This window comes from Gavia stellata, chromosome 7 (assembly GCF_030936135.1).
Source record: "Gavia stellata isolate bGavSte3 chromosome 7, bGavSte3.hap2, whole genome shotgun sequence".
NCBI classification, from domain to species: Eukaryota; Metazoa; Chordata; class Aves; order Gaviiformes; family Gaviidae; genus Gavia; species Gavia stellata.
This window is the reverse complement of record NC_082600.1, coordinates 44,229,049-44,256,183: the sequence shown is the minus strand read 5'-3', so window position 1 is coordinate 44,256,183 and position 27,135 is coordinate 44,229,049. Positions and strand designations below refer to the sequence as shown.

Sequence of the window (27,135 nt, the reverse complement as noted above, 5' to 3'; positions counted from 1 at the left end):
AACAGTTCTGACTTGTTCAGAACTGCAGAAGGAATCACAGTGCTGCTGGAAATAAAACGTGCAAGTTTGCTTCTAGCCCCTGACGCCGAGCACGAGGCCCCAGCACTGAAGCAATTCTGCACGCGGGCAGGGAACGGGACAGTCAGGCAGCAGGAGGTGAGGAGCTGTGCACGTGGGCTGGTGTGACAACCATGCCTCAATGAAAGGACCCGTCAACCCAGGGCTGATGCTGCATCTTTTTATTTTATTTTTATTTTGCTTCACTAAGCAAATGCAGAGCAAGTGATAGGAGGAGGGGAAAAGGCGGCTTGAAAAAACAAAACAAAAAAATAAAAAACCAAACAAAAAACAAACGGGAGGGAAGAGGCAGCTGCTGGAGTATAAGGGGAAAGTGAGCTGCTAACAAGAAAGAAGTTCATAGATGCCAAGCCCGCACTAATTCTTAATAAAATACAATACTGAAAATAGGATCTGAGAGTCTCCAAAATACAATATCTTAAGGGATCGGCAATAATACAAAATAAGGTTCATTATGTACAAACGAGTTCTGCTCTTGGTCTCTGTACAACGGTGGGAGTGGGAGGCACGGGGACATGCTCAGTGGAAGTGTTGGGGTGGAGGAGGGCGTGCTTGGACCCGGCAGTGGTTCTCTGTGCTGGGGTGGAGGCGGAGGACAGGGAATGCAGTGGTGTCTGGTGACCAGCGGGTCCTGTGTGAACCTCGAGAAAAGCAGAGCTACGCTGAAGGCCTTCCTCTTCCTCACCCCACTGGCCACGCATGTATGGTTGCAGCTAGCTGTGTCCAAATTTGTCCTAAATGGCTTCAGGGGGCAAAACCAGTTTTCAAAAGGGAGAAAAGAGGGATGTGAGGGCCCTTCCCTCACTTCTCCCAGTCCTTGAGCAAGAGCCATCCCATCCTTCCTCTCCAGGGAGTCCTGTCCACTCCCAGCCTGGGAGGAGAGGAGAGGCTAGGGCAGTGCAGAGCGAGTCCAGAGTGCTTGAAGAGAAACAAGCCAAAGGGGAGACCTGGCAGAGTGTGCAGGGAACCCCATGTACAAACGTGGGGCAACCTGCCGCATCCCAGATCTCCGACACTCATGTCCCACATTGTCCTTCCGTCAAATGGCAGCTGAAGGAACGGAGCAAGGAGGCACTTGAGCCTTTCAGCAGGGCTTTTGCCGGGGAGGAAGAAGGGTCAGAAATGGGTGTGTGGGTGCTAAAGAGGATGGCATAGGCTTGAGATGAGGTCATTTCAGCACCAAACTTGGCATGTCTGGCCTGAAGGGTGGTATGGCAAGAGTTTGCTACCTTTGGTGCCAGCACTTAGAAGGAAGAGCTCTAAAACAGTCTTCGGTGGCCCTGGCCCATTCCAACATGCCACCTCTTTCCTGACAGATGTATCTGTCACCAGAGATGCCAGTATGTCCTCAGTGGCTTTCACAACACTGCTGTGCACACGGAGGATGTGAGGGGAACGATGGCTATCCGACAGCCCTCTAATGGGCTGCAGAGCTCTCCTTGGTGGTTCCTCGAAAGACCCCATTTGGCATGAAGCAGAATTGGGGATGGAGAGCTGGGATGGGGATCAGGTTATGGGAGTGGGTTTCTCTCACCCACTCTCAAAGGGGAAGGCCTGAGGAATGGAAAGTGAGAAGGCCACTGACCTGGTTAGTACTGCACTGTAGGGCCCAAGCTGGGAACAGAAAGGGGAATACCACCCCTGTCAAGGCAAGGGTGCTGAGGGTGGGGAGAAGTTGGTTGTGGGGGAAAATTGTTCTCTGTTTCAGAGCTCTGGTTGCCCAGAAGCCGCTGGCTAATTTTTATGGTGGTTTATCTGTCTGGGATCTGTCTCCCCCACTCCGTTTGTGTGCAGATCTTTGCAGATAGTTGGCGTGGAAGTTACGTAGGCATGTCCATCAAGAGAAAACTAGAGCAAGGAAGAACTAGGTTTTCTCTCAACGGAAGCAGAAGTATACTAACAGATGGAGGGGAAGGAATGAGCTCAAACTCTCCAGAGCCATCTCTCCAGCACCAGCATCACCCACTCCTAAGCCCCCCAGGCAGGACAGTAAATCCAGCACACTCTCTCTCTCCTTCAGGTGCATCTGATGTAGCCAAGGGGTACATGCCTGGGGACAGCCCCCTCGGTCTGGAGGCTTTGGGGAGTGAGCTGAATAGTTTGAGAGCTTCCCCTGATCTCCCTCCACTCCAGCGTGAGCTCACACCCATAGGGTAGTGCTCATTTAAGCAGGAGGTAAGGCCAGGAGAAGAGGGCGTCTCAGGGCTTAGCCAGACATTTATTGCTGGTTCTGGAAGTCCTGTGACTCCCCTCAGAGAGATCAGTACTAACGGGGGGGCATGGGGAAGGGGAGGAGCTGAACCCAAGGCCAGTTTAGGAGTGTCTGAATGCAGCGTCCTCTCCCGCCAAGTCCCCTCAGTTGCTCAGTGAGGAGGGAATCCTGCAATCAGACAGATGAGGCCTTGAGGTCCAGCAGCTGCTACAAGTATTCAGCTGTCTCACTGGAGCTTGTCTCCCTGAGGAAAAGAAAAGACAAGGCATCAGTCAAGGTCCATTGCAGCCTCCTATGCAAATTCATCTCTCTGTATGCCCAGTTGGTTTGCTTTGACCAGGATGGAGCCCTTCCCCAGGGTACTGAATGACCAGCAAGCCTGGGACCACCTGAATCACCCAGCCCTCCTCAGCTCTACGCCAGTGGGACACTGCTTTATGGAGTCCCAAACTTTTGCTCTAGAAAATAAACTTGGTCTTATGCTCTTTGGAGGAGGCATTGGCCTCCTCCAGCCACTGCTCTTTAGCTAATTGCCTGTACCGGGCAGCTCAGCTGTCCTTAGCTTGCAGCAGAGAGGACATGCCTGCTGCTCACTCCCAGACACCATGCTGCGTTTTGGGGCTCGGAGGCTGGCCCCCACCTGCTTACCTCTCATGGAATTGCTCTTTGAGGTGAGCGGGAGTTGGGCCAGTTCGGTTCTGGTCAGGACCCTCCAGCTGGGATTTGCTCAGATATTTGGCTGTCTCATGTGTCCTGGCCAGATGAGGCCTTCCCTCCTCAGACTGCCCTTTTTCGGCCTCCCACCCCTCAGGATGGTCCATGGTTAGGAAGGAGCTATAGCTCTCTTCTAAGGAACCAGCACCCTCATCGTAGAAAAGGAGGCTCCGTGACTGAACTAGAAAAAAAGGAGAGCGTTGGTTAACAATGAGAACAAGGTCTCTTGCAATGGGTGTGGGTCACGGTGGTAGTTTCAGCACATGCTCACCCAGCTATGGCCTTGTCCACATGTAACTGTGCAGGACGCCTGCTCTGCAGGATACCCCACTCACCCCAGCTTCAGGAGGCAAATGCCCCCCACACACAACAGCCTCTTCAGAAGACAGTCTGCCCTGGGACTTTTCCCTCATGTTCCTTCCTTTGATACTTGTCATGTTTTGGGACAATGGTTAGCAGAGAACGATAATAGGCCCAAACAAGGTGCTGTTATCAGAGTTTGTACCACTGACAGGCCAGGAAGCTCCCGTTGCCAGAGCCCCAGCATATGGGATAGGCTCTGAGGGGAGGACGCTGCCCCTGAACCGGGAGTGTTGAGAGAAGAGCTGGAAATGGTTTGACAGGGTGAAATGGAGGAACCATGTTAGACTCACTCTTACTAGTTGTGTAAATGTCTGGTGCTGGTGTTGCTTTCACTGTCTGTGATGCTGAAGAGAACTCAGGGAGACAGGGCATCAGGGATCCCAGGATCAGAACGAAGCAGAGTGCCAGCACCTAGAGAGATCAGCACAGAGTTACTGCCACTAGCATGAGAAAACACTCCCCCCGCAGCACACATACATGAGGCTGTGTGAGAACATGCGGTCAGGCTGACAACTGGGTTGCTGTGGTCCCCCAGGGAGGGAAGGGGCTGGCTCTGCTAATCTCTGCTGCAAATCTAAGAAGGGCAGTCAGAAGCTTCCTCGTGTTGCTTTATTTGAAGTATTTCTGGTTCAATGGTGAGAACTTCCCCATCCAGTTGATGAGAGAGGGTGGAAGGCATAGCTGGAGAACAAGTTGAGAAAGAGGGAGACTCAACAGAAGGGATGAACTCTGCCTTGACCAAAGGGAACGTGACAATCGGCTCAGTAGAAGCTGTAGTGGGCTGTAAGAAAGCAAGCTCACTGGGAGAAATCTGTGAGGTACCACAGCACATAGCATAGTGAAGTTACTGTCCACACGAGGACAGAAGTAACAGCAGAACTGCAGCCGCCTAATACCTGATAGCAAGGGTGGAGAGACCAAGGAAAGGGTTAAATGTATGCTTGGCATGCACATATGCAGGACCATGTGTCTGTGCCTTCTGCTGTCAGACAAACCAGTCTGATAAAAGGAGAGAGGCAAATGAAAGCTCCCTGGAAATCCCCCTCTGGTAAGTCTGCACTTCTCTCTAAATTCTGCCATAATAGTAAAGCTTCAGAGTGAGATGCCAGTGCCGATCATAAGGCACTCTATAGAGCTTAGGGAACTACCAGTACAGAGCAAGAGGGGACACATGGGAAATGATACAGAGCCAAATCCTTATTACCTGAATACCTATGTGCCATGGGTGGTATGTAACTAGCTGCTGCCAGCTCGTGACTGGGCACGTCAAAGAGGCAATGCATCTGTTGGTGATTTCTACTACCTATGTATAATCTAGCAAAGTTTGACCTGTAGGGACACCTGCAGGGACAGCCAGCAATTGCTTAACTGCTTTTCAGAATAGCCACCTATTTCAGAATAGCCATACTTAAGTAACGCACAGAACTGGTACATTAAGTTAATTTTGACTACCAGTGGATTCCAGGAGATGTGGAAGATCAAGTAATAGCACAGGGATACTATGCTATGTAAAGAGGACTTTTAATTGTCCAGACTCTTCATGGCTAGTTTTAAAGTAAGGAAATTAAATGTGGGCAGCATAGACACTGTCTAAGCACATCGTATCAGGCACACAAGGCATTTAGAATCCTTATTCCACAAGAACAGGGGAAAAAATAAATTCTGAATAGATGTTGCTTGGAATTATCACAACCAAACACACAACTTCCAGAAAGGGGAGCCAGCCCAGTGAAGCCTGTTCTTTTCTAAAACAAAACAGGCTTTATGGGCTGGGAGAGAGCAGTGTACTTAACATCTTGCTTTAACATGGCTTTCAACTGAAGCTTTGCAAAGCAGCATTGTTTTTACTCTGTTTTGTTTCAGGTTAACTCTGATTGATGCTCTGATTCTTTTCTAGTTCAAACTCTGTAACACTTCATAACAATAACTCTTGGTTTGATTCTGAGCACCATTCATCTTGCAGCTTTTGACCATCTCACCATTCTGACCTCTTAAAAAGCAAGGGAAACGAAGGTAGAGGAAACTACTACAAAACCAGCTGGGAAGGTGGAGGCAAAATTAATCAAAAAAAGACATCCTGAGAGTGTAGCTATCAAATGGTTCACTGTCAAACTGGGAAGAAGTAGCAGATGGAGTAGCAGAGAGATCTGTTATGGCTCTGGCAACAGTCAACATTTTTAAGCTTGACTTGGATGATGGACTGTATCAAATCTGCAGATGGGAGAGACTACAAGCAGACTGGCTTTTGGTCAGGATTCAAATTCAGAATCATCTTGACCATGGGGAGAAGTGGTCCATGAGAACAGTGGGCAGATCAAATGCCAAGACCCGCTGAGACCTGAGAAGTAGCAGGACTGATTAACAGAGGAAACACGTCAGTGACTACGTGGCCAGGCAGCTGTTCTACAGAAGAGGATCTGGGAGTTAAATTGGAGCACAAGGTGGGCACAAGTTGGTGTCACTTTGCAAAGGGTAAATCTCAGCCCGGGCAGTATGAACAGGCTTCCTGGCTGGCTTTGTACTGGCCTTCAGGTGGAACACTGTGTCCAGCTTTGGGCCCCATACTTCCAAAAAGATGCGGGGCAATTGGAGAGAGTCTGGAAGAGAGCTCTGGGAACAAGCAGTGATTCAATAACATAGCCTACAAGGGAAGACTGAAGAAATCATGGTGATTTAGCAGAGCAGACTGAAGGGAGTTGCTTGAAAACAATAGTTTTCAAATAGGTAAAATGCAGCTGCACAAAGGGAGGGTAAACTGATCTTGCTTACAGTGGGCAGAAGTTGTAATAGGCTTAAGCTGTTGCAAGGAAGATTGAGATGAGATTGCAAGGAAGATTGAGATGAGATAGCAAGAAAGCTTTATCTGGGGAAGATAACAAAGCACTGGAATGGTTTGCCTGAGGAGGCTCATCACTGGAAGCCTTCAAGAACTAACTGGACAAATATCCAGCAGGAATGACACACAGGGCTAAAAAAGAAGGGTACACTGCTCCACTCCCATGCTGCAAGGCATGATGATTCTACATATCTGTCATGATAAGGAGTGCTGTATTTGAAAATGGAAAATGGGAACTCGGAGGCCTGTGAGAGGAACTGGCCAAAGACAGAAAAGCAAATTACAAATTCTTGAAATGCTTCAAAGTGAGGAAGCCTGAGAGAGTTGGTGTGTGGGCTGGGATGCTGTGGAACCAAGGGAGCAGCAAGGAGAGATAAGACGTCGTTTGGAAGCTAAATTAGGTATTTTATCAGCCTATAGTACAGGGGATGTCTGGAAGGCACCTCTCCTGGACTTGCTCATTCCAGGTAGTAGTGATGAAGAATTGCTGGAGCCAGGGGCGCTCTGATGAGCTGCTGCATTAAGGAGCAATGAGTCACTGGGCCCAGCTGGGTCACACCCGAAGATGTGGAAAGAACGTGGGAATGAAGCCACAGAGCAGCCAACAGAAAAGACAGTCAGTCATTAAAATCTGGTCTGACACGGGGGCAGCAAAGAGTAGCAAAAGGTTGAGCAGATTTTGAAAGGAGAAAGTGCTAGAAATTACAGAGCAGGGGATATGGAACCAAGGAAACGGATTGAACCAAGAGTGAAAAACAACCCCTCAGGACACTGAGGATGCTGAGAAAGTGGGGCAAGCACCTCATCATCTGTTTTTATTTCATAACTGTTAACAGTACAGAAGTGATAACTAGATACAGATAACTAACTTTGACAAATTTGTCTCAAGCAGCTACTAGGACAATCCTGCAAAGACATCACAGGGTTGAAGGTTATATTTTTATCATGGATCAGAAACTTTCCCCCTGGCAAAAAATGAGATGAAGAATAAGCAATTGACTTTATTTACGGCCACACACTGGCATGCCCCAAAGCTCCACAGTGAAGCCAATATTGCTTAACCATGATCCTCCACTATGAGAAATGAGAGGCAAACAGGGATTACTAAAACCAACAGCCAGCCCCGAATCATTTTGGTTAGTCAAAAGGGCAAACGAAGAGAATTACAGCTGAATTTAACAAAGCCTGATGTGCTTGCCTGTAGCAAGAACAGATGCCATTTCTTGCTGATAAACACAAGGTAATGCCCACTGGAAGGAATTCTTGAACTGTTCGTCTGCCCTGCTGAGTTAAACATTAAGCATTACCAATTCAGCAAAAGAAAACTCTACCCATTATGATGGAAGCTCATTGAAGATTTTTGCTGAATGCCCGATAGCTAATGAAAAGCAAAGAAAGTGCTGTTTTGGCCAAAGAACAAGACAGTGAAAATGCAGGAATTATTCTAATGCTGTTGCATGAACAACCGACATTACCAATGTATGTATGACCAAGGGCCCACTTCTGGTGGCTCTAACAGAAGAGGAGAGAGCAGATTTAACTGGCAACACAGTTGGGCAGCAGGTAAGAGGGCAGAGACAGGCAATGGACAAAGCTGTCTGGTGAAGCATGGCCAATAAGGAAGATGGAAATGAAGCTCATACCATTAGGCAGGTCCCAGTCTGCGTGGAAGCCATTTTGTAAGGTCTGGAGACTTTCCCAGCTACCAGAGCCTGCAGCTTCTGTAACTGCTGGAGCAGAGTCCTAGGATAGGAAACAACCCAAATCAAAACTTGATAAGGAGGTAACAGCCAGTAAAAGTGATGCAAGAATACCACTACCCCTGATTTTCCCTTCTTGTGAAAACAACTATCTCCCCCTTGCTGTATCTTGCCCAATTTCTCTGACCAAACAGGCTTGGGAAGCACGAAACATGAAAGGGTGAGTTTGAGATATAAAGTGTGCAGGCACGGTGGGAGGTACAGCCCCAAGGTGCCATTACGCTGTGGTAACCCCCTGCAGCACCTTCCCTCAGTCTCCTCACCGGTAGACCCACCACAACCTTCACTGCAACTACCCACCGTTAGGAATGTCCCACTCATTTAGGAGTTCTGGGTGCCTCAAGGCACAGCCAGTCATCTCCCAGAGCAATGGAGAGGCGGGCTACCATGAAAACCAAGCTCTGGGATGGGGGCTGAACTGTGTAGTCAGGTCAGACATTGAGCACAGGCCAGCCTGCTCCCACTTCACTCAGAGACACACGCTCTGCAGCTTGACCTGTGCCCCGAACCATATGGTGGAGAGAGAAACAAAAAACAGTTTTGATCCCCTCCAGCTTCTTCAGTCTTGGCAAACTCTGCAGAGGGATGTGGGCAAAGCCAAATCTTGATTTCAGCAATTAATTCATTCGCTGGCTGCTCCGGCTGGAACACGTGCTAAGGTCTCTCTGCCCCATTTAACTGAACACAGGCATTGGCACACATAAGCACAGAACAGTGGTAGGTGTGTTACTAAGAGCCACCAAACCCTTCACTGGGCTGGTGAAGAAACCCACAATGAGGGAGACTACAGAGCACATGGTTCCCAAGGGCTGCAAATTACTGAAATGCAGACTACTGAGTGTTTCCCCCTGGGAGCACTGACTGTTTTACACAAATATGTTTGAGCTTTTATAAAATGCCAGGTCCTGGAGCCAGGAGATTGCAGGAGAATCCCAGCTTTATCTCTTTCCAAATCCTCTTCTGCTCCTTGTACATGTGGAGAGAAGCACAGAGCGTCCCACTGGCAGTGCTCAAAAACCAAACCCAATTAGAAAGAACACAATGTGTATTTTGAAAAAAAAAAAAAATCTCCTGGCTTTTAGACCAATCTCCTGATTTTGCAGGGTGGGGCTCATGCTTTTTCAGCAGCAAGGGCTGCCTGCACTCCCAGCGAGGCCGGGTGGCCGGCTGTGCCCTGTGGATGAGAGCAGCTGGGCGGCCGTGTCTCTGGCAGATGGGAGGCTCCGGCCACTCGCACACCTCAGCCAGACCACGCCTGACAGTCCCTGGTGCTGGCACCAGCAGCTGGCCTGGAAGCCAGGGCCACAGAACTCGTGCCATGGATGGGAGGAAGGAGTGCGGCAGAGCCTCAAGGAGTTCTCCATGAGCTGTAGTGGCAGCAGAGGTGTGGGTGGGGGGACTGGCTCTCTGGCTGCACTTCTCCCCTTCAATTCGAGCTGGGGGTGATACAAACAGCGCTACAGAAATGAGCTAACCCCTCAACAGCCCTGCAGCTGACCCTGCCGTTGCTCACACCTAGTGCACCCAGTAAGAGGGAGCAGAGCTGGGCCCTCCTCCAGCTCGTGCTGCCCATCCCCACTGCAGGGATGGGAAGTCTTCATTATTTGCTTCCAAGGAAGCAAATTCCCCTGGTGATCAGTCGGCCCGCTCTGTGTATTAGGAGCACCAGCGCCCACCAGATTCTTGGGCGGGGGAGCCAGGGGCCTGCTTTGGGGCTGTGGGAGCAGCGTGCTTCTTTCAGGTGAGCAGCAGCAGCAGCAGCAGATGGAAGGGAGATCCTTCAGGCTTGTTTTGCAAGGGGAAGAGGCAGGGCAAGGGCTGGGGTACCACATGCACAGGGAGTTGCCCTGGATTTGGTGGGAGATGGCATCTCTACCTTTATTAGAGAAATGGGCTTTCCCTGTATTCACCAAGTCTGTTCAGCTCTTTCTCAAGAGAGTCCTGAAACAGCCACATTACACCCAGGGCCTTGTATTCCTCCCAAGAGTAGAAACAGTGGGTATGAGAGCCTGGTGTGAGGGGTCTCCCTCAGCGCAGCTGCCCTGGAGACAGCCAGAGGCCTGGAGGGCAATGGGGAGGGCAGCATGAGCCCAAAGGGCTGCAGGGAGAAGGAGGGAGAGATGTAAGAAATGAGCCTTCCTTCCCTCCCCTCACTGCGGCGCAGCCTGGCCGTCCCAACATAAACATTCCAGGCTCACTAACCAAACCCAGCTGCCTCTCTGCTGCCACGGGCCGAAAACCAGCGCCTGGCCAAGCAGCGCCCGTCCTGCCAGGAGCTGGGCGAGCCTGCCTTTCTCTTCTCACCCCCTGCACCAGCACTCCCCTGGCTTCCCATCCTGCCCTACCCACAGAGGGTCAGGTCTAGCCCCTCTTACCTGTTCGCGTTTTCTAAGGTCTCCACTTTTTTCCAGAGTTCATTGTTTTCTGTTGTGTATGTCTCAACCCTGCGGGAATAAAACCCATAGCTGGTTAGTTACAAAGGCCAGACAGATAAAGCAAATGTAGTCCTTGCCTCTCTCGGGGTGTGGAAGCTCAGTGGCCCCATCCATCACCTGCAGATATGGTCCTGGAGCCAGATGGCCCTCGCCCGTCTGGCTGGAGTCAGCCCCAGCGGACCAGGGGTGAGATTACAGGTGGACAGTTACATGTGACATTTCCCAGGTCAGGCTGTCCCGAGGACTGGGAGAGCCAGTAGCACCCGCTTCCACGCAGGTCAAGTCAGGATAGACCCAAAGTTACGCAGGCATTTCCATCACTTCCAAACCCCCTAAGGAGCATGGAAAAGGAACAGGGGGACAAATTCCAAGCTCTCCCACTCAGACTGGGAATCTGCCCCGGCTGTGCCTGGTGAACGAAACCCAGGCAGTAGTGTGGGAGCGCCGGGCCCGGTCGGACGGCAGGCACTGGAGGGCAGCAGAGAACCTGCAGGCTCCCTCCCACTGCGGAAAGGAAAGTGGTTAGGCTGTACTTGGGACGAGGGAAGGGGAATGAATGTCTCCAGGCCCGGAGGAAGGCAGGCCAGGGACACAGCCTGATTCTGCTAAAGGTTTCCAGCACAGGCTCCGAACCAGGCGTTCCGTGTAAAAACTGGGCTTGCAGCAAAGGTGTCAAACTGAATGGTGAGGAGCCCAAGTACAGGTTTTGACAAACCAGCTCTTACAGAAAGCCAAGTTGACCAAAGAGTTGTTGCATTAAAAAAATTCACTGAATGCTGCTTTTGGTTCACATTTAAACCTGGCATTGTTTGAAAGCCATCTGTCACAGCAACACACTAGCGTAACAAACCGCTGAGTATGTACAGGCACCACAGCCACGTCTGGGGAAAAGGCCCCAGCAGAAAGCCCTCAACCTGCCACTTGAGCTAGGCCAGACAAGTCCCCAGCCCTGGCTTGAAGGATCTGGGTGTCAGTGTGGGACATTAGCTGGAGGTGATGTGCTCTGATGCCTGGACACACACATGCACGCCGAGCTGCTGCTTATGGAAGGTCATGAGAACTTGAAGGTGCCTTGAGTCATCTGTTTTCATTCAGCATTTCTATGCACTTAGAGAACATAAACAAATAGCATCAGGGAGAAGAGTTAATTAAGGTTGGGTTTGGGGGTTGTTTTTTTCCATTTCGCTGATCTCAGGTGGTGTTAATAACAGAAGAAGATGGTATTTAAACAGAAATGTGAATATGCACCTGGATCTCAGCATTCTTCTTTTCCTGGGAATGCCCATCAGGGGCTGCTGGTACAGAGGGGGTCACAGTGTCAGGCCCTCAAGAGCTGTTTTCTACTGTCAGTGTCATGTGATGTCACTTTAGGTTTAGGCCTGCCATACATGCAGGACCTCAGGGTTGCAAGGATAAAAACAAAGCTCATGCAGGGAACGGTGGAAGGGGGGCGGGGGGAGTGTGGGGAATAACTGTAGTGCAAGGTTTTTCTTGCTATCAAATGCTTGTGTGCCCACCCTCATGGGAAGAGAGGGGAAAAAGCCATGGTCAGTGCCCTCAGAGGGCCTGTTGCTTATGGGACAGACAAAATAGAAGCAACTTCTAGTGGGGAAAAATGACTCTTGTCCAAAATCCCACCTTGTTGGCAGCCAAAATGTCCTGTGTTCTGCAGGGGACCAGCCAAACTAAGCAGTTGGAAACACAAGGCTTCTAGAGCAATCTTTATCCTGCAAGAGGATTTCTAGGAGGGAGGGGAGTAGGGGCAGGATCCCAAACCAAACTTCTGCGCAGCCAACCTTGCAAGGAATTGTACTCTCTGAGCAATTCAGAGACAAAAGCACTAGAAAGGGGGGCTGTGTATGGACAGGGCTCCTTTTTCAAAGGTAAGACTGAGAAGAAGAAACTTACTTTTTCTCTAGACACTCCACGTATTCTTTCTTCTTCCGGCGACTCTCCTGAGCTGAGATCTGTGAGGGGGGCAGCCATCAGAGAGGAGTCAGTATCATAAGCTTATCTTTGTGGCTCCCTCATCTCGTCTGTTCCCTGCACACACAGCACCCTAAACGTAAGCAGGGAAGTTGCCTTCCATTTGTTGCAGTATGCCTGACCCCCTTGCTGCTGAGAGCATCTTTAGGGTTGCTTTGAAGTCCTCTGACTCACATGGGTACATGCTGTGGCCATCTGGGCAGATTCTGCCCCAGCCCACTTCTGAGTCACTGGGTGACTAATTCAGGGTCTCATCATTTCTCCCACGGGATGCTTTCTAATCACGGTCTAAAGTCTCACAGCCTCTGCCTGGCTCATGAGCTCCCTGCATCACCCATCCCGCACCATGCAATGGCTGTCATTACCCTGGCCCCACAGCAAGGCCTGACCAGGCTGGTTTGTCTGATCCGTCATGCCTTAGCTTATGCACCCCATCACAGGCCATACAATCCCAGGAGCTGGGCTGGAAGCCACACTCCCCAGATATGCTGCATGCACAACATTCATGCAGAGATACCCCATGACACCATTTCTGTGGGTTGGGAGGCTCCTGCCAGTGCACCAAAGGCAGGACCCCACCTTTTCTGAGCTGCACTGCAGCTGAGGAGGCAAGGGTAACTATAGCATTGGTCAGCTGAGGATGCTTTGGAATTATGGTAACTGCACAGTTACGTTTTTTGCAACAGTCACCTTGTTCTTGATTTTCCTCCTGACCCTCTTCAGTGCTTTTTCCTCTGCTTTGGTGAGGGGCAGCTTGGTAGGAATGGGGTAGCCCTCAGCAATCAAGGTGCGTTTCTCCTCTTCAGTCAAGAGCAGAGGGCCAGAGGTCCCTTGTAACTTCTGAAACACAGAGAGCAGCCGTCAGCGTCAGCAAGGAGTTCTACCCCAGTGATCCCCCTTAAAGACCTGAAGAGCAGCTAGGGGCTCAGTACAAATAGGTGCAGGGCAGTGCTCTTTCCTGCTCTCAACCTGATCCTGGGAGCACAGCTCAGCAGCTGCCTTCCTCTTTTACTTGGGAGGGCATCTGCTCCTTCGTGGTGAAGCTGGCTATACACTTGCACTGCAGGACCCCACCAAAGAACTTTGGGGCAACGGTTAAAAAAGAGTCTGATTACAGGAATTCTCGGTTATTTCTTTCTCTTCCACTAACCTCCTCAGAAAGTCCTCCAGTGTATAGGCCACTTCCCAAAGTATGAGGTGAAAGATGGTACTTGCTAAAACAAAATAGCTGCTGGTAGGCATTGTGCAAGACTCATTGCACCTCTCATCACTCGTGTGCACACCATGCTGTCCCCACAACCCTGTGCTAGGACATCACATTGCCTTGCCAGAGCATTTCAGTTTGGAGGCCTTAACAAGGGCAGGATCCCCCACATGAGCCTCAGGAAGCCTCCAGCTCCCTCTGAGTACCAAAGAGCCCTGTGTCCCAGTGATGTCCTGCTGCCTCCTTACGTGTGGTGCTGTGAGGAGAGGTGAGGAGGAGATGGCAGTAGAAGAGCGAGCAGCAGGTCGGGCTGGGCTGGAGGGAGGCAGGGACCGTGGGCTCTGGGATCCGTCGCTGTCACTGCCATGGCTGCTGGGTGGAGTTGGAGGCATCTGCACCAGGTCATCTACTGAGAAATAAGGAGATCAAGTCAATGGCTTTCATGTCAGCCTTTTGGTACAGGCATAGTAGCAACAGGAAAAGGCACTGCCATAACACAGGACTGAAAGGAGAGGGTGATGAGTCTCACAAGATGGGGTGGGTCTGAGAACAAGGCTGGAATGAGCACTGCCCAAGGCAGAGATGAGGCGACCTCAAATGTGCTAAACTAGGAACTACAGGAGTCAGAGAGCTGGCAGAAGCTTTGCCAAGACACTGAAGGTATTTACAAAGGTACTCCGGTGTCAACCAAAATGGAGTACAAAGCCCGTGATGTTTTGCTCCATAGCCTGTTCACAAGTACAGGAAGCTCTGTAAGAGAAGAGCTCTTCCAAAAGCACCACAGGGCTCACACACTTGCCAGCACACTTGATCCAAAGGGGATCCGGTCACTCAGTGGGTTGCCAAGCACTTGAAAACTGTCCCCACTTTGTACTGGAGAGCCCTGGGGGCCTTAATGGAGGTGGGAATATGCCTAAGGAATGTCTCTCTGCGGCAGTGGGAGTTCCTGTAGTGCTTTCATTTGTGCATCGCCAGATTTTCAGATGCTTGGGTTTCTTTCAAATTAAACTGGATCCTGAATTTCCTGACTTTTGGATGGTTGGTTTTGGATAACACTACAGTCCCTCTGAGTATTTTAAAGGCACTCTTGCATATTTCCAACTCTGAGGTAGCCTGTTTCGCCTGGGAGTCCCTGTCTGAACAATCCTGTGCGTGGCTCCTGGTCCAGACACTGATCTGAGTTGGAACAGTGCAGCGCTCACTCCTTTATTGGTCTGTGCCCCAGTATTATCTTGTATGCATGGCTCTGCTCTCAGGTGTTGTCTTTCCTCCCTGTATAGTAATGATCTATATCTGAGTAATATAGAGGGATGTAAGTCAACGAGCAAATTCTATCATCTTCTTACCTGTAGGTACATTTAGAAACTGGTTCACCTCTTTGGGTTCAGCTTTGATCACAGGTGCTGGAGTCATTTCTATGGGAGTCTGTGGAAAAGAAGCAGAAAGAGCTCTAGGGTGCTACCACCTCCCCTGGCCAGAGGGCTCTCACCAGTTCTGTTCATAGCCGCTACTCCCCTGCTCTCTGTACTGCCCCATCTCACAGCTCTGCCCTAAAGTAACCTCTCACCACACATAACAGAAACCCCGAGTCCAAACATAAGCCCCCTGAAGTCTGTGTCGCTGGGCACACAGACTGCAAACATATGTTTGCAGAGGAAGAGGCAGTGGCAGATGGATATGCTGCCAAGCCGTGCACTGAGTACCTCCAAAAGGGAGCTGACTTTTATCCTTGGCAATTCTTCCCTTGCTAGACCCAGACAGTGCAATTTAAGCCAACCTCTGCATTACCATGGGAAGTCCCTCTTCGATGTGCCTTCATTAGAAATGGGAGTATAGAGGCTGTACAGAAACAGAAACAGAACAAACCCCCGTCCTGCTCACATGATTTTCACCAGGGCCACTGGGCAGCTGTTTCCAATCGGAGGGGACTGAGAGTTAAATAAAGAGTTGATTTATTCCCATCTGGGCTATGCTGCCCCTCAGCTCCCTGGCTTGCCAGCCCCCAGCCCACCATAGGATGGGGGAGTTTTTACACTAAACAGACACATTGCAAACTCCTCCAGACTGTAAACACAGCTGAGAGAGCACCATGGTATGGCTGCTGAGCATACACAGCAGAGCTTCGAGGGCACAGCGAGTTCAAGCTGTGTAAATAATGGAGTAAGTTTGTGCACAGTTTTGGCTGCAAGTACCCATTTGTTTTGGATGGTTGTTTAAATGGGAAGATGCTCAGCATGAGTGAAGAAAGGAAATGAACCCCAGAGATGCTCTACTGTTATCTACTGAGCTGCTACAAGATAGCCAAGGTCTGTATGAGACTGCTCAAACCTTCCCATCCAACATGGCTGGACTCAAGGCCATCCGAACTGAGCCTCCAACTTACAGCCACGTACCAGTGGCATAAGTGAGCCTCCTTCAGACAAACAGACTTCTTAAGAACTTAGATATGACCAAAAGACTTGGCCCCTTGTTTCTTAGAAATAATAATTCCTGCTGCTTCATAGGAAAAAGCAAGCAGGACCTGGAGTGGGACTTCCATTTCCAGTGAGCAGCTGAAAAAAGTGAGAGGCCCAAGGCCGTGAAAAAGACAGTGGCAGAGGAGGGGTCTACATTCATGAGTAGTGGGGTCATTGGCATCACATTAATTGACACTGTTCTTCCAAGAATGAAAATAAGCCAAGAGTGGCTATAGAAATACTGGCAGATTGGAGGGGACAGGCCTCCAGCACGTGCAGGCTTAAAAGCCTTTGGCTTTTGTGCCAAGGAAACACGCTTGTATTTAACCGAGATGGTAAAGCTTCCTATGTTGGAGAAAACCCTCCTTCCATCTTTTTTCCTGGAAGGATAAGCTGTCTTGTAGCTTCACTACAGGAATCAAGAACACAGTTCTAGCTGGCATCAGATGTGTGGCTCCTCTGACTGCCATTTCAAGAGGAGAATGAAAAAATGCAGTATCTGGGCTTTGTATCACCTTCTCCTGTCAATCCAGTGGCTAAATCACCTAGCAGCACCCTGCAGTCACATGGCTGGGTCCGCATCACCAGGGGTGCCGCTGTGTGAGAGCCCAGGTTCCCGATGAATCTTAGATGGGCTCACCTCCTCCGGGACTGGCAGTCTCTGCAGAGGGTTGAGGTTCAGCACTGGTATGGAGCTGGCAGCTAGCTGGGACTCAGGCAGGTCTAGAGCCAGGTTCTGTTCCTGTTTCACCATGATGGAGCAGAGCTTGGGCCCCAGCGACCACACTCCATTCTCCAGCTCTGAAACATGCACAACGTGAGAGTCAAACTCCAGCAAGAACAGGACAAGAAAAAAAAAAATCCATGCAGACAGCTTCCCCCTGTCTGGGGAGGCTGCCTTTCCAAGTTTAGCACTGTCACCACACAAGCATGTGCAGGCCCACAACAGAGCACAAAAGGGAATGAACCCCCAGCGTGCGGGGAGCAGACAGGACAGAGCTAGAGGGATTGTGTCTCTGCTCTGCTCTGACTGTGCAGCCCGAGCACTGGAGGACAGCTACGGGGTTTCTTCCCCCAGTGAGTCTCGCTCTTGTCCTCTGGAGCTTATTTATATTTAGAGCTCAGTGAGAGGAGGATGCTGGGCTGTTGCTCCTTAGGCAGCATGGCCAGCATCACGGAACTGCCAGGTGCGTTACCAAGGACAGCACCATCTCTGTGCTAGAGAGCTGGCGAGAGGGCAAGCACGATGACAGTGAAAGGCTGACAGGCAGCTGTATGTGCTGCTTTGGCCTCCCACCAATGGTGTGCTAAGTACCAGAGCTTTGTTGCATGGCAGGAGAGGAGGAAGGTCCATTTCTGTGGAAGGAAGTCCAATGTGGCACCTGCCTGTGAGGCTGCTCCCACTGCTGCTCCCCTCAGTCTCACCTCTGAGGCTCCCTCCTCCACCCCGCCCTGCTCAGGGGGACTGCTGCCTACAGCCATACCCTGCTGCCATTGCTGGCAGGGACCGAAGCAGCAGCAAGGGAAAGGAAGTGTCTGAAGAGAACTGAATGGAGCTGTGTGGGGATGCTCCCCTCACCCCCTGCCTGCTCTGTCCCATGCACGTCTGTGGCGTGAGCCTGGCTTGTCACTGGAAGCAGAGATCCGAGGAGCTGGGATTCAGGCAGTGGTGGATAAGCTGCAGCTCAGATGGGGAAAAAAAACTGCTAGGCAGGAGAGCTGCCTGGGCTCTGCTCTGAAGTTTTGGTCCGCTCATTGCTCTTCAAACACTTCAGCCTGCCAAAAAGCTACTCCTAGCTGGCCTGGAGCCTGCATCCTCCTCCCTGATCCTCATCCCTTCCCCTTTTTATCTGACAACCAGAAACGCATTTGTCTTAACACAGGACAGACTAAGCGTGTCACCAGACAGTGCCCCAGTTGGCTCAACAAGAGGCCACAGTCGGGTTCACTCCCTGACCCCTCTACACTGCTCTCTGCATACAGCACTTACAGATCCAGGGGTGTTGCCTAGCTGTCTGCTGCCCAAAGCAGCTCTACAGTGCAGGTCTCAGTCTAGAAGATATACTCGCAAGACATGAGCGGAGAAAGGTCCTTCTCAGCTCTAGAAAAGCTTGCACAAAGAAGGGTACAAGCAAGCCGCTGTTCACGTTGGAGCTGCCATCTGAACTAAACTTAAAGGTGGCCTAATGTCATCTTTTCCCAACTCAGGCTCTGTTGCCCTCAGGAGAGGACAGGGCAGAATCCTGCCTCTTGCTTTTGGATGGACACAGTGGTGTTAAAGCTTGGGCAAGAATTCTATCAGTTAACACAGTGTTACCCTTGCCAGTGGAACACATTGTCTTCCTGTTTTGGGTTTGGCACCTCTTATTTTGCTGCATAGATAGGTCTCTCTAGCAAAGGCTCATTCCTTCCAGCTCCTTGTGTGACTGGACATCTTCAAGCCCAGACACAAGTTGCTGTGGCTGCTCCGTGTGCCTATCAATCAGCTGTGCAGGCTGCTCTCTGTGCTGCTGGATTGCTTCCTAGAGCTTCCCACAATGCAGCAGGGCCAACGTTGTCAGGCAGCATCTCAGGCAGGGGTGCACTGCACAGCCGTGACAACGGAGAGGCTGCTGAGCAAACACAGACTGAATTGCGTTTTCTCTGTCCTGCTAAGGACACCAAACCCACAGCTGGTAGTGAAGTCCCAGTTACCCCTGGTATGCAAACAAGCCCTTTCTGATGGAAGGAGGCAAGGCGTTACACAGCCACAAGTGTCTGCAGCCAGAAAACTTGGACTGAAATCTTCTGACTGACCACAGCCTGTCACAGAGATGAGAGACCTTGAGAGGTCTTCCAGTCTATCCCACCGCTCTAGGCAAGTTCAGCTAAACCTGTGTCAGTCCTGACATGGTTGTCTGACTTGATCTTACCCCTCTGCAAAGTGATGAAGAATCCACAGCTTTCCACATCAAATCTCTTCTACAGTTTCACTGTGCCCACTATGGGAAGGTTTTGCCCACCGGCTAATCTGAAGTTGCCTTACTGTGCTTTTAAGCCTCATCTTCCTCGCCCTCCCTTTCTGTTGCAAAGCTCTGCATTTCTCTTTTTCTCAGAGGCGTGGGGCATCCTCTGTCTGGGAGGGCTGCTGCTGAAGCAAGTTACCAGACAAGGGAGAGCAGACCACCAAGGGCTCTCCCTGTTCAGACTTGACTCAGCAAGAGAGCAGCCCCCAGTGCTGTCAGTCCAGACAGTCCAAGGAGCAGACACGCAAATAAGTACGTGCTGTCCTCCCATTTCCTGTCTACATTCTGACCCTGCTGTCTTTCCCACCCTCGGAGATTTATCTGGGGAGCGATTGGGTTACAGAATCAGAAACACATAAGCCATCAGAGAGTCAATGAGGGACTGAGGAGAAGGCATTTTGTGTGGACACATCTATGTTCTGCTGCCTCAGAGGACATTCCAGAGGTATGGCCAGTCTGTAACCACTGCAGATTTCACTGTATGTTGCTGGGTGAGGCATGCTAGGAAGCGTATCCTCTGCTCTAGATACTCTGTACATCATGGGAAGAAGTACAGCTGAAAGATATCCACAGCTGCCCTGGGTTGAGGAGGTGAGACAAAGAGCAGTGAGGAAGCAGGACCTTTACAGGAGTGCGAGCACTAGCCTGAGGCTGGTCCAGCACCCACTGTTCTGCACAACCCTGGCTCCCCCTGCTCCTGGCATCAAATCACGCCCTGCAGAACTGAGGGCTGGTACTGAGAACCGGAGCAGCCAGTCTGCATGTGCAAACCATCTGGAAAGCAGACTCCACTGATAAGCAGGGTCACAATGCACCCAGCGGCTTGCCCTAGCTGACCTGTGTTAGTGGGAACCATGTGGGAAGGGGCAGGATTTGGAAATGTTTTGGAGATCTGCAGAAAAGCTGGGAGAAAGCTGATAAATAGCAAGCCTCAGCCAGCTCCAAGACTATACAGAGCCTGGGCATTCCTGTGGAGCTCTGCAGACCAAGCAGAGCTTGCTTAATGTTAAAGAAAAGCCATTCCTGGGTAATTAATTTGAAGTGAATGTCTAAAAGGACTGAGACTGGATGGAGCTGTGCCAAAAGGACTGCACAGTGTTGCAAATACTGGACCTGACTCAGGGCTACACTGGAATATGACTCACATCCAATTACGAGCCAAGATAGCCCTGGAAAGATGGGTTGAATTATCCCACTGCAGGACCGGGTGCATAGATACCCCTGTTCCTGCCACATCAATACTAGGCCTTACTCCCTGCATAGAGCTGATCTGCAGTCTCAGAGAGCAAGTACCAGGTCCATCTCAAGCTCTCCTGGGTTATGCGCTGTACACCCTGTGCTGGCCTCTGCCCAAGGATCAGTGTCACACTCCATTCGGGAGAGTCATGGTCTTGCCTTGGCGACACTGCTGCTGAAGTAGGGGCATGTCCAGACACAGAGGAGAGGAGCAGACGTGGTGACAAGTGTCTCAGAGAGGAGTCCCTGAGGTAACTTCATGCAGGCAGACTTCATTTCACTGCTTTCTACAAACTCACGCTTTTTGCTTCTCTCATTCCCAAGCCTCATCTCCTCCTATTCATTTGCAGGGGCAAAATAAAGATGTGTCTATGCGCTCATGCTGGTTTGTTTTTTGTTAGTCGCCTGGTTGCCTCTTTGGGTTGACTGCCCTCCAAGACTGTACCGGCGTTAAAGCTAAGGAAAAAGAAATGTAAATGGAACGCTTTTTTGATACTAAGGCAGAGCTTGCTTGGCCTGCCATGAGCCTCTCTCCCAGCACCTCTCTGAGAGGCCCCTAAGGAACATGGCACTGATGGCTGCACCCTTTGCAGGGACCAAAGCGGCAGCGGAGGCCAGCTCCTCTCCTCCTGCCTTGGTGTTTGTACCAGAGAGCTGGGATCATTCCCGGCCATGAGAGGAAAGCCTCTGTCCCAGGTCTCGCTCTTGCTCAAAGGAATGGCTTTCTTCTGTGTATACTGAGCCTGTGCCACTGCTTTTTCAGGCAGCCTGGTGTCCATCAGCTGTTGGGACACCCACACAGTCCCACAAATTACAGGACTCTCTGCAAGGACAGCTCTAAAAATATCCAGCCACCATAAATTATCCTGAAACGAATTGTTTTAAAAATAGGTTTTGAAATGACTGTTCCTCTCTGTCTCCTGCTAAAAGATCTGCTGGTAAAGAAGCCACTTAGCTTTCCACATGTACCAGCACCGGTTGCAGCCAGAGACTCATGCTTCCTATATTCAAGCCAAAACGCCGCTGCCTGATGCCAAAACAGACCTGGATCCAGGGCATCCACACCCAGGTTTGCAGGGTCCTAAAGAAACATTGCCTATTGCTTGCCAGAAGCTGGCAGCACGCGGACCCACAACCAATTATCGTCCTCATAAATAACAGCCCGGCAATGTGACTGTCAGAGCACAAACTGCAGGAAAAAAATGCGGGCTGTATTTGACAACGGCAGATCAAATTCTTCCCGGGATTAGGCATCTGCAAGCCCAAGGAATAGCCAGTTTGTCCTTATATATGGAAGCTAGCCAGAGCCTCTGCTAACAGATGTGCCCGAAGCTGTGCAGTGTGCACGTCTCATGCTCACCGTTAGCGTTATCTTCAGTCTTGACAGGCACGAGGGGGCTCTGGGGAGCAGAGTCTCCACTGAGCGAGTAGCTGTGCTCTGCCTGGATGCCTGGAGTGGGTGGATCCAGGTCCATGTCCAGCAGCGGGTTCTTCTCAGCCAGTACTGGGTCATCGAAGAAACTGCTGAAGAGGTCGTTGGAGAAATCCTCCATGTTGTCGGAGAAGTGATCCAGGTTCTCTGAGAAATGCTGAGGCAAGACAAAGGGAGAGAAAGCGTTAGTGTCAACTCCAAGAGGGATCTGAGAGCCTTCCCCTGCTCTGAGAGCCAAACCTCAGCAATAACCCTTTTTGGATAGGAAAAAGCAGTTCCTATCCCTTGCCTGCACCAGTTTGATAAAAACACCTTGAATTAAGATAGAAAGGGCCATGGTGCTGTACATCTTCTCTGCCTGTTTATCTACGCCACAAACACTCACGAAACTCTTCTCAATTCTCACATCTCCCCCTTCCTCTGTGGGTACCTATCTTCGGCTTCCTAGCATCATCTCACTGTGACAACGAGCTGAATAGAGCACAAGGCAAGAAATCCCTGTGATGACAAAATGCAAGTGTGGCAGAAAATCACGGTCTTCAGCACCTGTACTCGGTGACAGACACTTTCTCATGTTCTCTGCCAGCAGCAATAGGCACTCTGATGCCCCAGAGAACATCAAGCCAGCTGCTGATTTCTATCAGAGGAAAAAAGATCAGTTGGATCAACATAACAGGAAGGCCCCCTGTTGTATTTAATTTCCTTGGGGATTTCACAGCCCCTCTGTGGACCATATGAGGCTGTCCTCCAGCCAGATAATGCCTGTGAAATTCTGCTCCCTGATGAAGTTTAAACACTACAGATGGGCTGTTAACAACAAACAATCATTCCACTAATCATTCCAGTAACAGTCAGTAAATCTGGCCAGTGCTGCTGCAGAGCTGGGCTCCTGATGCTACAGAGAACCTGTTTCCTTTGAGGCATATCCTCCTATTCAGAAGTCAAATCACTAACTTTTCCATTTGCTACAACAAAGCATTGGTTGGGCATGGAGAAAAATGATGGTTGCCAAACACCAGCTGAAAAATTATCCCATTTGTTGGCAGATTGAGGCTTCTGGCTCAGGGAGAGGAAAGAAAAGACAGATACATTCAAGTGACTATATTACACAGACGGAACTGTGTAACTTAAATGAACTGGAGAGAGCTCAGCAGAGTCAGACTGGGTCCCCCCCTGCCTGGAAAAGCATCTGGGTGGGCAGAAAGGCATTGAAAGCTGCATGTTGAAGTACCAAGAGCAACAGGGTACGGATGAGAGAAAGTGGGAGAGAGCACGCAGGTCCTAGAGTAGAGACATGAATGCCAATGAATTTCAGTGTGAGAGCTGAGCTCAGGAAAGAGCCTGGCTCCTACAGCAGCATGGGGTGCATGCAGTCCTTCCTTTCCCCAGCCCTAGGACTGAGGGAGGAGTTGGCCAGAGGACCCCGGATGCAAGAGCCTGCGGGTTCCTGTTCCTACAGGAAGGTATATTTGTTTTATCTGAGCACAATATCACTCTGTCAACATTACGCTGGCTGTCAGAGGGTTGGGGTGAGGCTGGGGAGTGAAGCAGGCTCCGGCTGAACAGACCCAGGCTTCCCACCAAGTTGGGGAGGGAGATGGTGAGCTGCAGCAATCTCCAACATGCCAGCGCCCTTCACCCTCCAACATCAAGCCTCAGCCACTCAATTAAAAAACTCAGAAGCCCACAGAGCATGCTGGAAATCGGGGGGGAGTCCCTGCTGCCTACATTCTGCCTGACATAAGGTTTCTCTCCCTTCACTTCCTTCCCATTTGTCCTGTCCTGTCCTCCACTGCCTGGAGTGACAGCCTGACACACCACCATCCGAGGCTCCCCTGGGAGGGCATAAACTGCGTGTGCAGGTAAGGTGGAGAAGGCACACTGATGCCACCAGATTTATCCCGGTGTTGAGGGCCTCCCTGGGACGTCTGGGCTGAAGTTTTCTCCACTTGTTCCCATACTGGAAGCCAAGTTGGCGGGATAGCTTGGTAAAATCGACCCAGCCATTTCCAAGTTGCCTAGAAGCATTTCTGCACTTGAATCAAGCGACAGAAAACACCTCCCATCTGTGCTGAGCATAACCGTTCTTTAGAGGGAGCTGAGTCAGCAGATGGAACTGGGTTAGATATTTATCTAAAAGGCACTGGAAAACCAGGTTTTGTCCTACCCTACAGCATGAAGAGGTAAAGAGTTCGGAGTCCTGAGCATTAACCCCAGAGAGTGCCTGCTCATGTAACAGCTGTTCCTTGTCTTCCTTCCTCTAAACAACACAAGCAAACACAGGATATGAACACGATAGCCTTACGGTAAGGGTCAGAACGTAACCGCAGAAAAGTGAAGGGATTCAGAGTTCTGGCTGCCAACGCACCGCAACAGCACAGCAGAGCTGGGATCCAACACTCAAATAATATATAGGCACTCAAATAATATATACTGTTGTAACCATCAAAACTAGAACCACCATGTAACCCTGGAAGAGAAGCAGGGCTGGACGGACAGCTGCAGGGAGAGCTGTCTGCAACTCTGCCACAGGCTTCAAATTTCTTTCACAACTGTGCATTAACAAAGGCAGAGGTGGGAGTGAAGAGGGTCAGGAAGATGCATTTATGCAGTAGTTCCACACACTGTCTTTTAGTGGCCTCCCACCCACGCTTAGAACAAGGATCTCTTGGTCAGTCAACAGTCTTCCCATTGTAGGACAAATCTACCCGGAGGGAAGAGGCAGAGATGTGCCTCTGGTTTTATTCTGAAACCAAAAAATCTCCCCAGCAGTGGCTGAGGAGTGAGAGATGAGTAATGAGTGCAAGGGGGTGAGTGTCAGAGCCTTAACACGGTCACCAACATTGGCAGGAGTAATTGCAGATTTCTGGTTCTTCTTTTAGACACCACACAGCAGGCTTGCTGGAGGACCTCGCTGCTTGGACGTGAGGATGAAGGCAACACTGTTCTCCCAGAGATACAGGAGTTCAGGTCCCCAAGCACCCATTCTCTCCCAAGAGACAGAAACCTACTGCACAGTATGAGAAAAACATGGGTGATAAGCAGAGAATGAAACTCACACACTCCCTGGGGATCCGGATACGCTGGGGAATGTACCCATCTCTGGGCTCCTGGATCTTATCCTCCAGCACAACTAAATACTGGCAAAGCCTTCTCATCAAAGCAGCCCCCTTTCAGCTCTCACCAGTCATACATATAGCAGTCCAACATCTCCAGACACAGACGATGCAGAGAAGGGAGCTAGCCTATGAGATTGGGAGTAACTACGGTTATTATCAGAAAGGGGACCAAGGATCAGATACCCTCAAAGAGAGAGAGGACCCAGAACTGTCACAGAGCTGGAGATTGCTATTTCACTCAAAGGCGGTGGCAAGAGGCAGAGGAAAGCAGAAGAAGGAAGGGTAAAGCAAACAAAGATAACAACATGGCTTTGTAGCTGGCTATATCTACAACGGAGACTACAGGACAAGCAGGAAGCTAAGCCACCACGTGCCAGGAAGACTGCTGTGTGTGTCTCCTGGGTTGGCTCTGTTCTCTGCTGACACCAACAGGTATTGTTAACTTCAAGTCAGATTTTGGATGAGTAAAGTCAGCCATGCATGCAACCACACGGTAACAGGAAAAAGTGTCCTCTTGTCCAGACCCAACTATGATGGGCATAGTGAGGAACAGCTCAGAGCTTAGTTTGGATAGATGCCATCAAAACCACTGCTAATCAGTTTAGATCGAGCCTGCTAACCCAGAATATGCAAACTCTGTCCCACCCAGCCTCATTGCGGGAGCTGCACCTATCTGGCAAAACTCAGAGAAGGCTTCAGCTGTACTCTTCCTTAATGCATGTGAGAGAGCAGGCTCCGGGGAACTGCAGGTCGCAGGGTGCGGTGTCTCAGGGCTGTGCGGATCATGGCAGAGCATGGCAGGGTCAGTGCTCAGAGTTCCTGAGCGGTAAACAGAAGCAGGTTTACCACTTGACCAAACAGACAGTAGCTTTATCCTGGCTGGAAGGTCATATGCCAAAGGAGGTGCTGGGCAGCCACTAGCCCTCCCCTCCCACCCCGACTGGGACCAGCACAGCTGAATACCTGCATGTGCTGCCGCTAAATGAAATGACCGTGGTGGGCTTTGGAAAGACTTTTGCTGATGCCATGGCAACGAAGATCTCAGCAGACCAGAGGCATGTATTGGTGGAAGGTCCGAGACAGAGTCCACAGGACTCGGACATGAAAGAAGGTGGGATGTACACAGATGCACGAGCAGAGCAGGCTCATCCTCTCACAGCCTCTTCAAGGCCCAGACTCTCTCCTCGAGAGCACCTTCCAGCCAGGCTGACATCAGCCAGCTCCCGCTCCTCAGGGAATTGGCCAAGAATTTCTAATTGTGACAGTGAAGGACTCTGCAACTTTGCTGAGATTCTCCTTTAAGATATCTCAAGTAGCTTTCAGGCAGATGGGCCCAGCTGGAGCAAGGGGGACCAGTCAACTGGGGAACGTGATCCTTACCATCCTGGCCCAGAGGGAGCGGGTGTGAAGTGTACTGGGGGAAAACAGCTTCCAGATGGGATACAAACCTCACAGCACAGTCTCATTTTGCATTATTCGCTCCTGCTATCTCCCCCTCCCTTTCACACCCTCCTTCCTTCTCCTTCTAACTATGCTCCAAAGCCAAGAAATAGCACGAGATGTGTTTCCAAAGCTGTATTACCAGTGAGCGGTCAGGGAGGGGGCAGCCAAGGGACAGAAACGCAATGGCGAGGATGTGCTGGATTTCCTGATCCAAGCCCGGTTTCTGGCTGCCTGTCCCCCCACCGCGGTTCTGGGAGGACGGGGAGGCAGCGCCCAAAGGGGATGAGCCAGCGTGCACAGGTACAGGGGAGGCAATGGCCACCACATCTCCAGGCCCAACAGAGAGCCTTAAGCTGCTCTGGTGCCACAGGAGAATCTGCTCGGGCTGAGGCCACCTCAGCCGTGGGGAGAGAGTGCGAATCTGTCAGCTGCTGGCTCCTGCTCCCTCCCACTCCTGGTGACCGACATAGGCACTGACTCTTCCAAACATATTTCCACCACATGTTTTCACCCTGACCTCATGCTTAGGGTTGTCTAAATAGCACACTGTATGTGCGTGCGTGCACTTCTCATTTGAACACCCTTTCCTGTTGTACAACAGTTATCTTGGGAGCTAATGTAAGGCATCCAGACATCCAAATGCAAGCTCTCTATTTCCCCCCACCCAGAGCCGGTGTTAGGCCTCTGGGGGCCACAAGCAGAGACAGAGGCATTAAGTCTTTTCCTCCACCCGGCTGTGCAGAGGATGCCTGGAGGTGCCACTCTTGTAGCCCAGTGGCACCACGCATGGCTGAGGAGGGGACGGTGTCCTCTCCCTGGATCCACTTCTCCTCTGTGGTCACCCCGGCTGCATCTG

The 27,135-nt window shown here is 50.7% G+C and overlaps 1 protein-coding gene across 3 annotated transcripts in view; it reads right to left on the bottom strand.

Moving 5' to 3' along the window:
• Positions 1-224: 224 nt before the first annotated feature.
• CREB3L1 (cAMP responsive element binding protein 3 like 1) overlaps positions 225-27,135 on the bottom strand; it is a 46,321-nt gene continuing 19,410 nt past the window's right edge. The window contains exons 2-12 of one of the 3 annotated variants that reach the window (XM_059819366.1): positions 21,646-21,874; positions 16,685-16,845; positions 14,935-15,013; positions 13,837-13,997; positions 13,075-13,224; positions 12,307-12,365; positions 10,339-10,407; positions 7,847-7,946; positions 3,658-3,778; positions 2,939-3,185; positions 225-2,534 (exon numbers count right to left, since the gene is read on the bottom strand). In XM_059819366.1, coding sequence (XP_059675349.1) covers positions 2,498-2,534; positions 2,939-3,185; positions 3,658-3,778; positions 7,847-7,946; positions 10,339-10,407; positions 12,307-12,365; positions 13,075-13,224; positions 13,837-13,997; positions 14,935-15,013; positions 16,685-16,845; positions 21,646-21,874 — 1,413 coding nt within the window. In that variant the 3' untranslated portion in view covers positions 225-2,497. Of the gene's footprint in view, positions 2,535-2,938; positions 3,186-3,657; positions 3,779-7,846; positions 7,947-10,338; positions 10,408-12,306; positions 12,366-13,074; positions 13,225-13,836; positions 13,998-14,934; positions 15,014-16,684; positions 16,846-21,645; positions 21,875-27,135 lie in introns of those variants that run through there. The other 2 variants (XM_059819367.1, XM_059819368.1) reach the window with 2 other exon arrangements.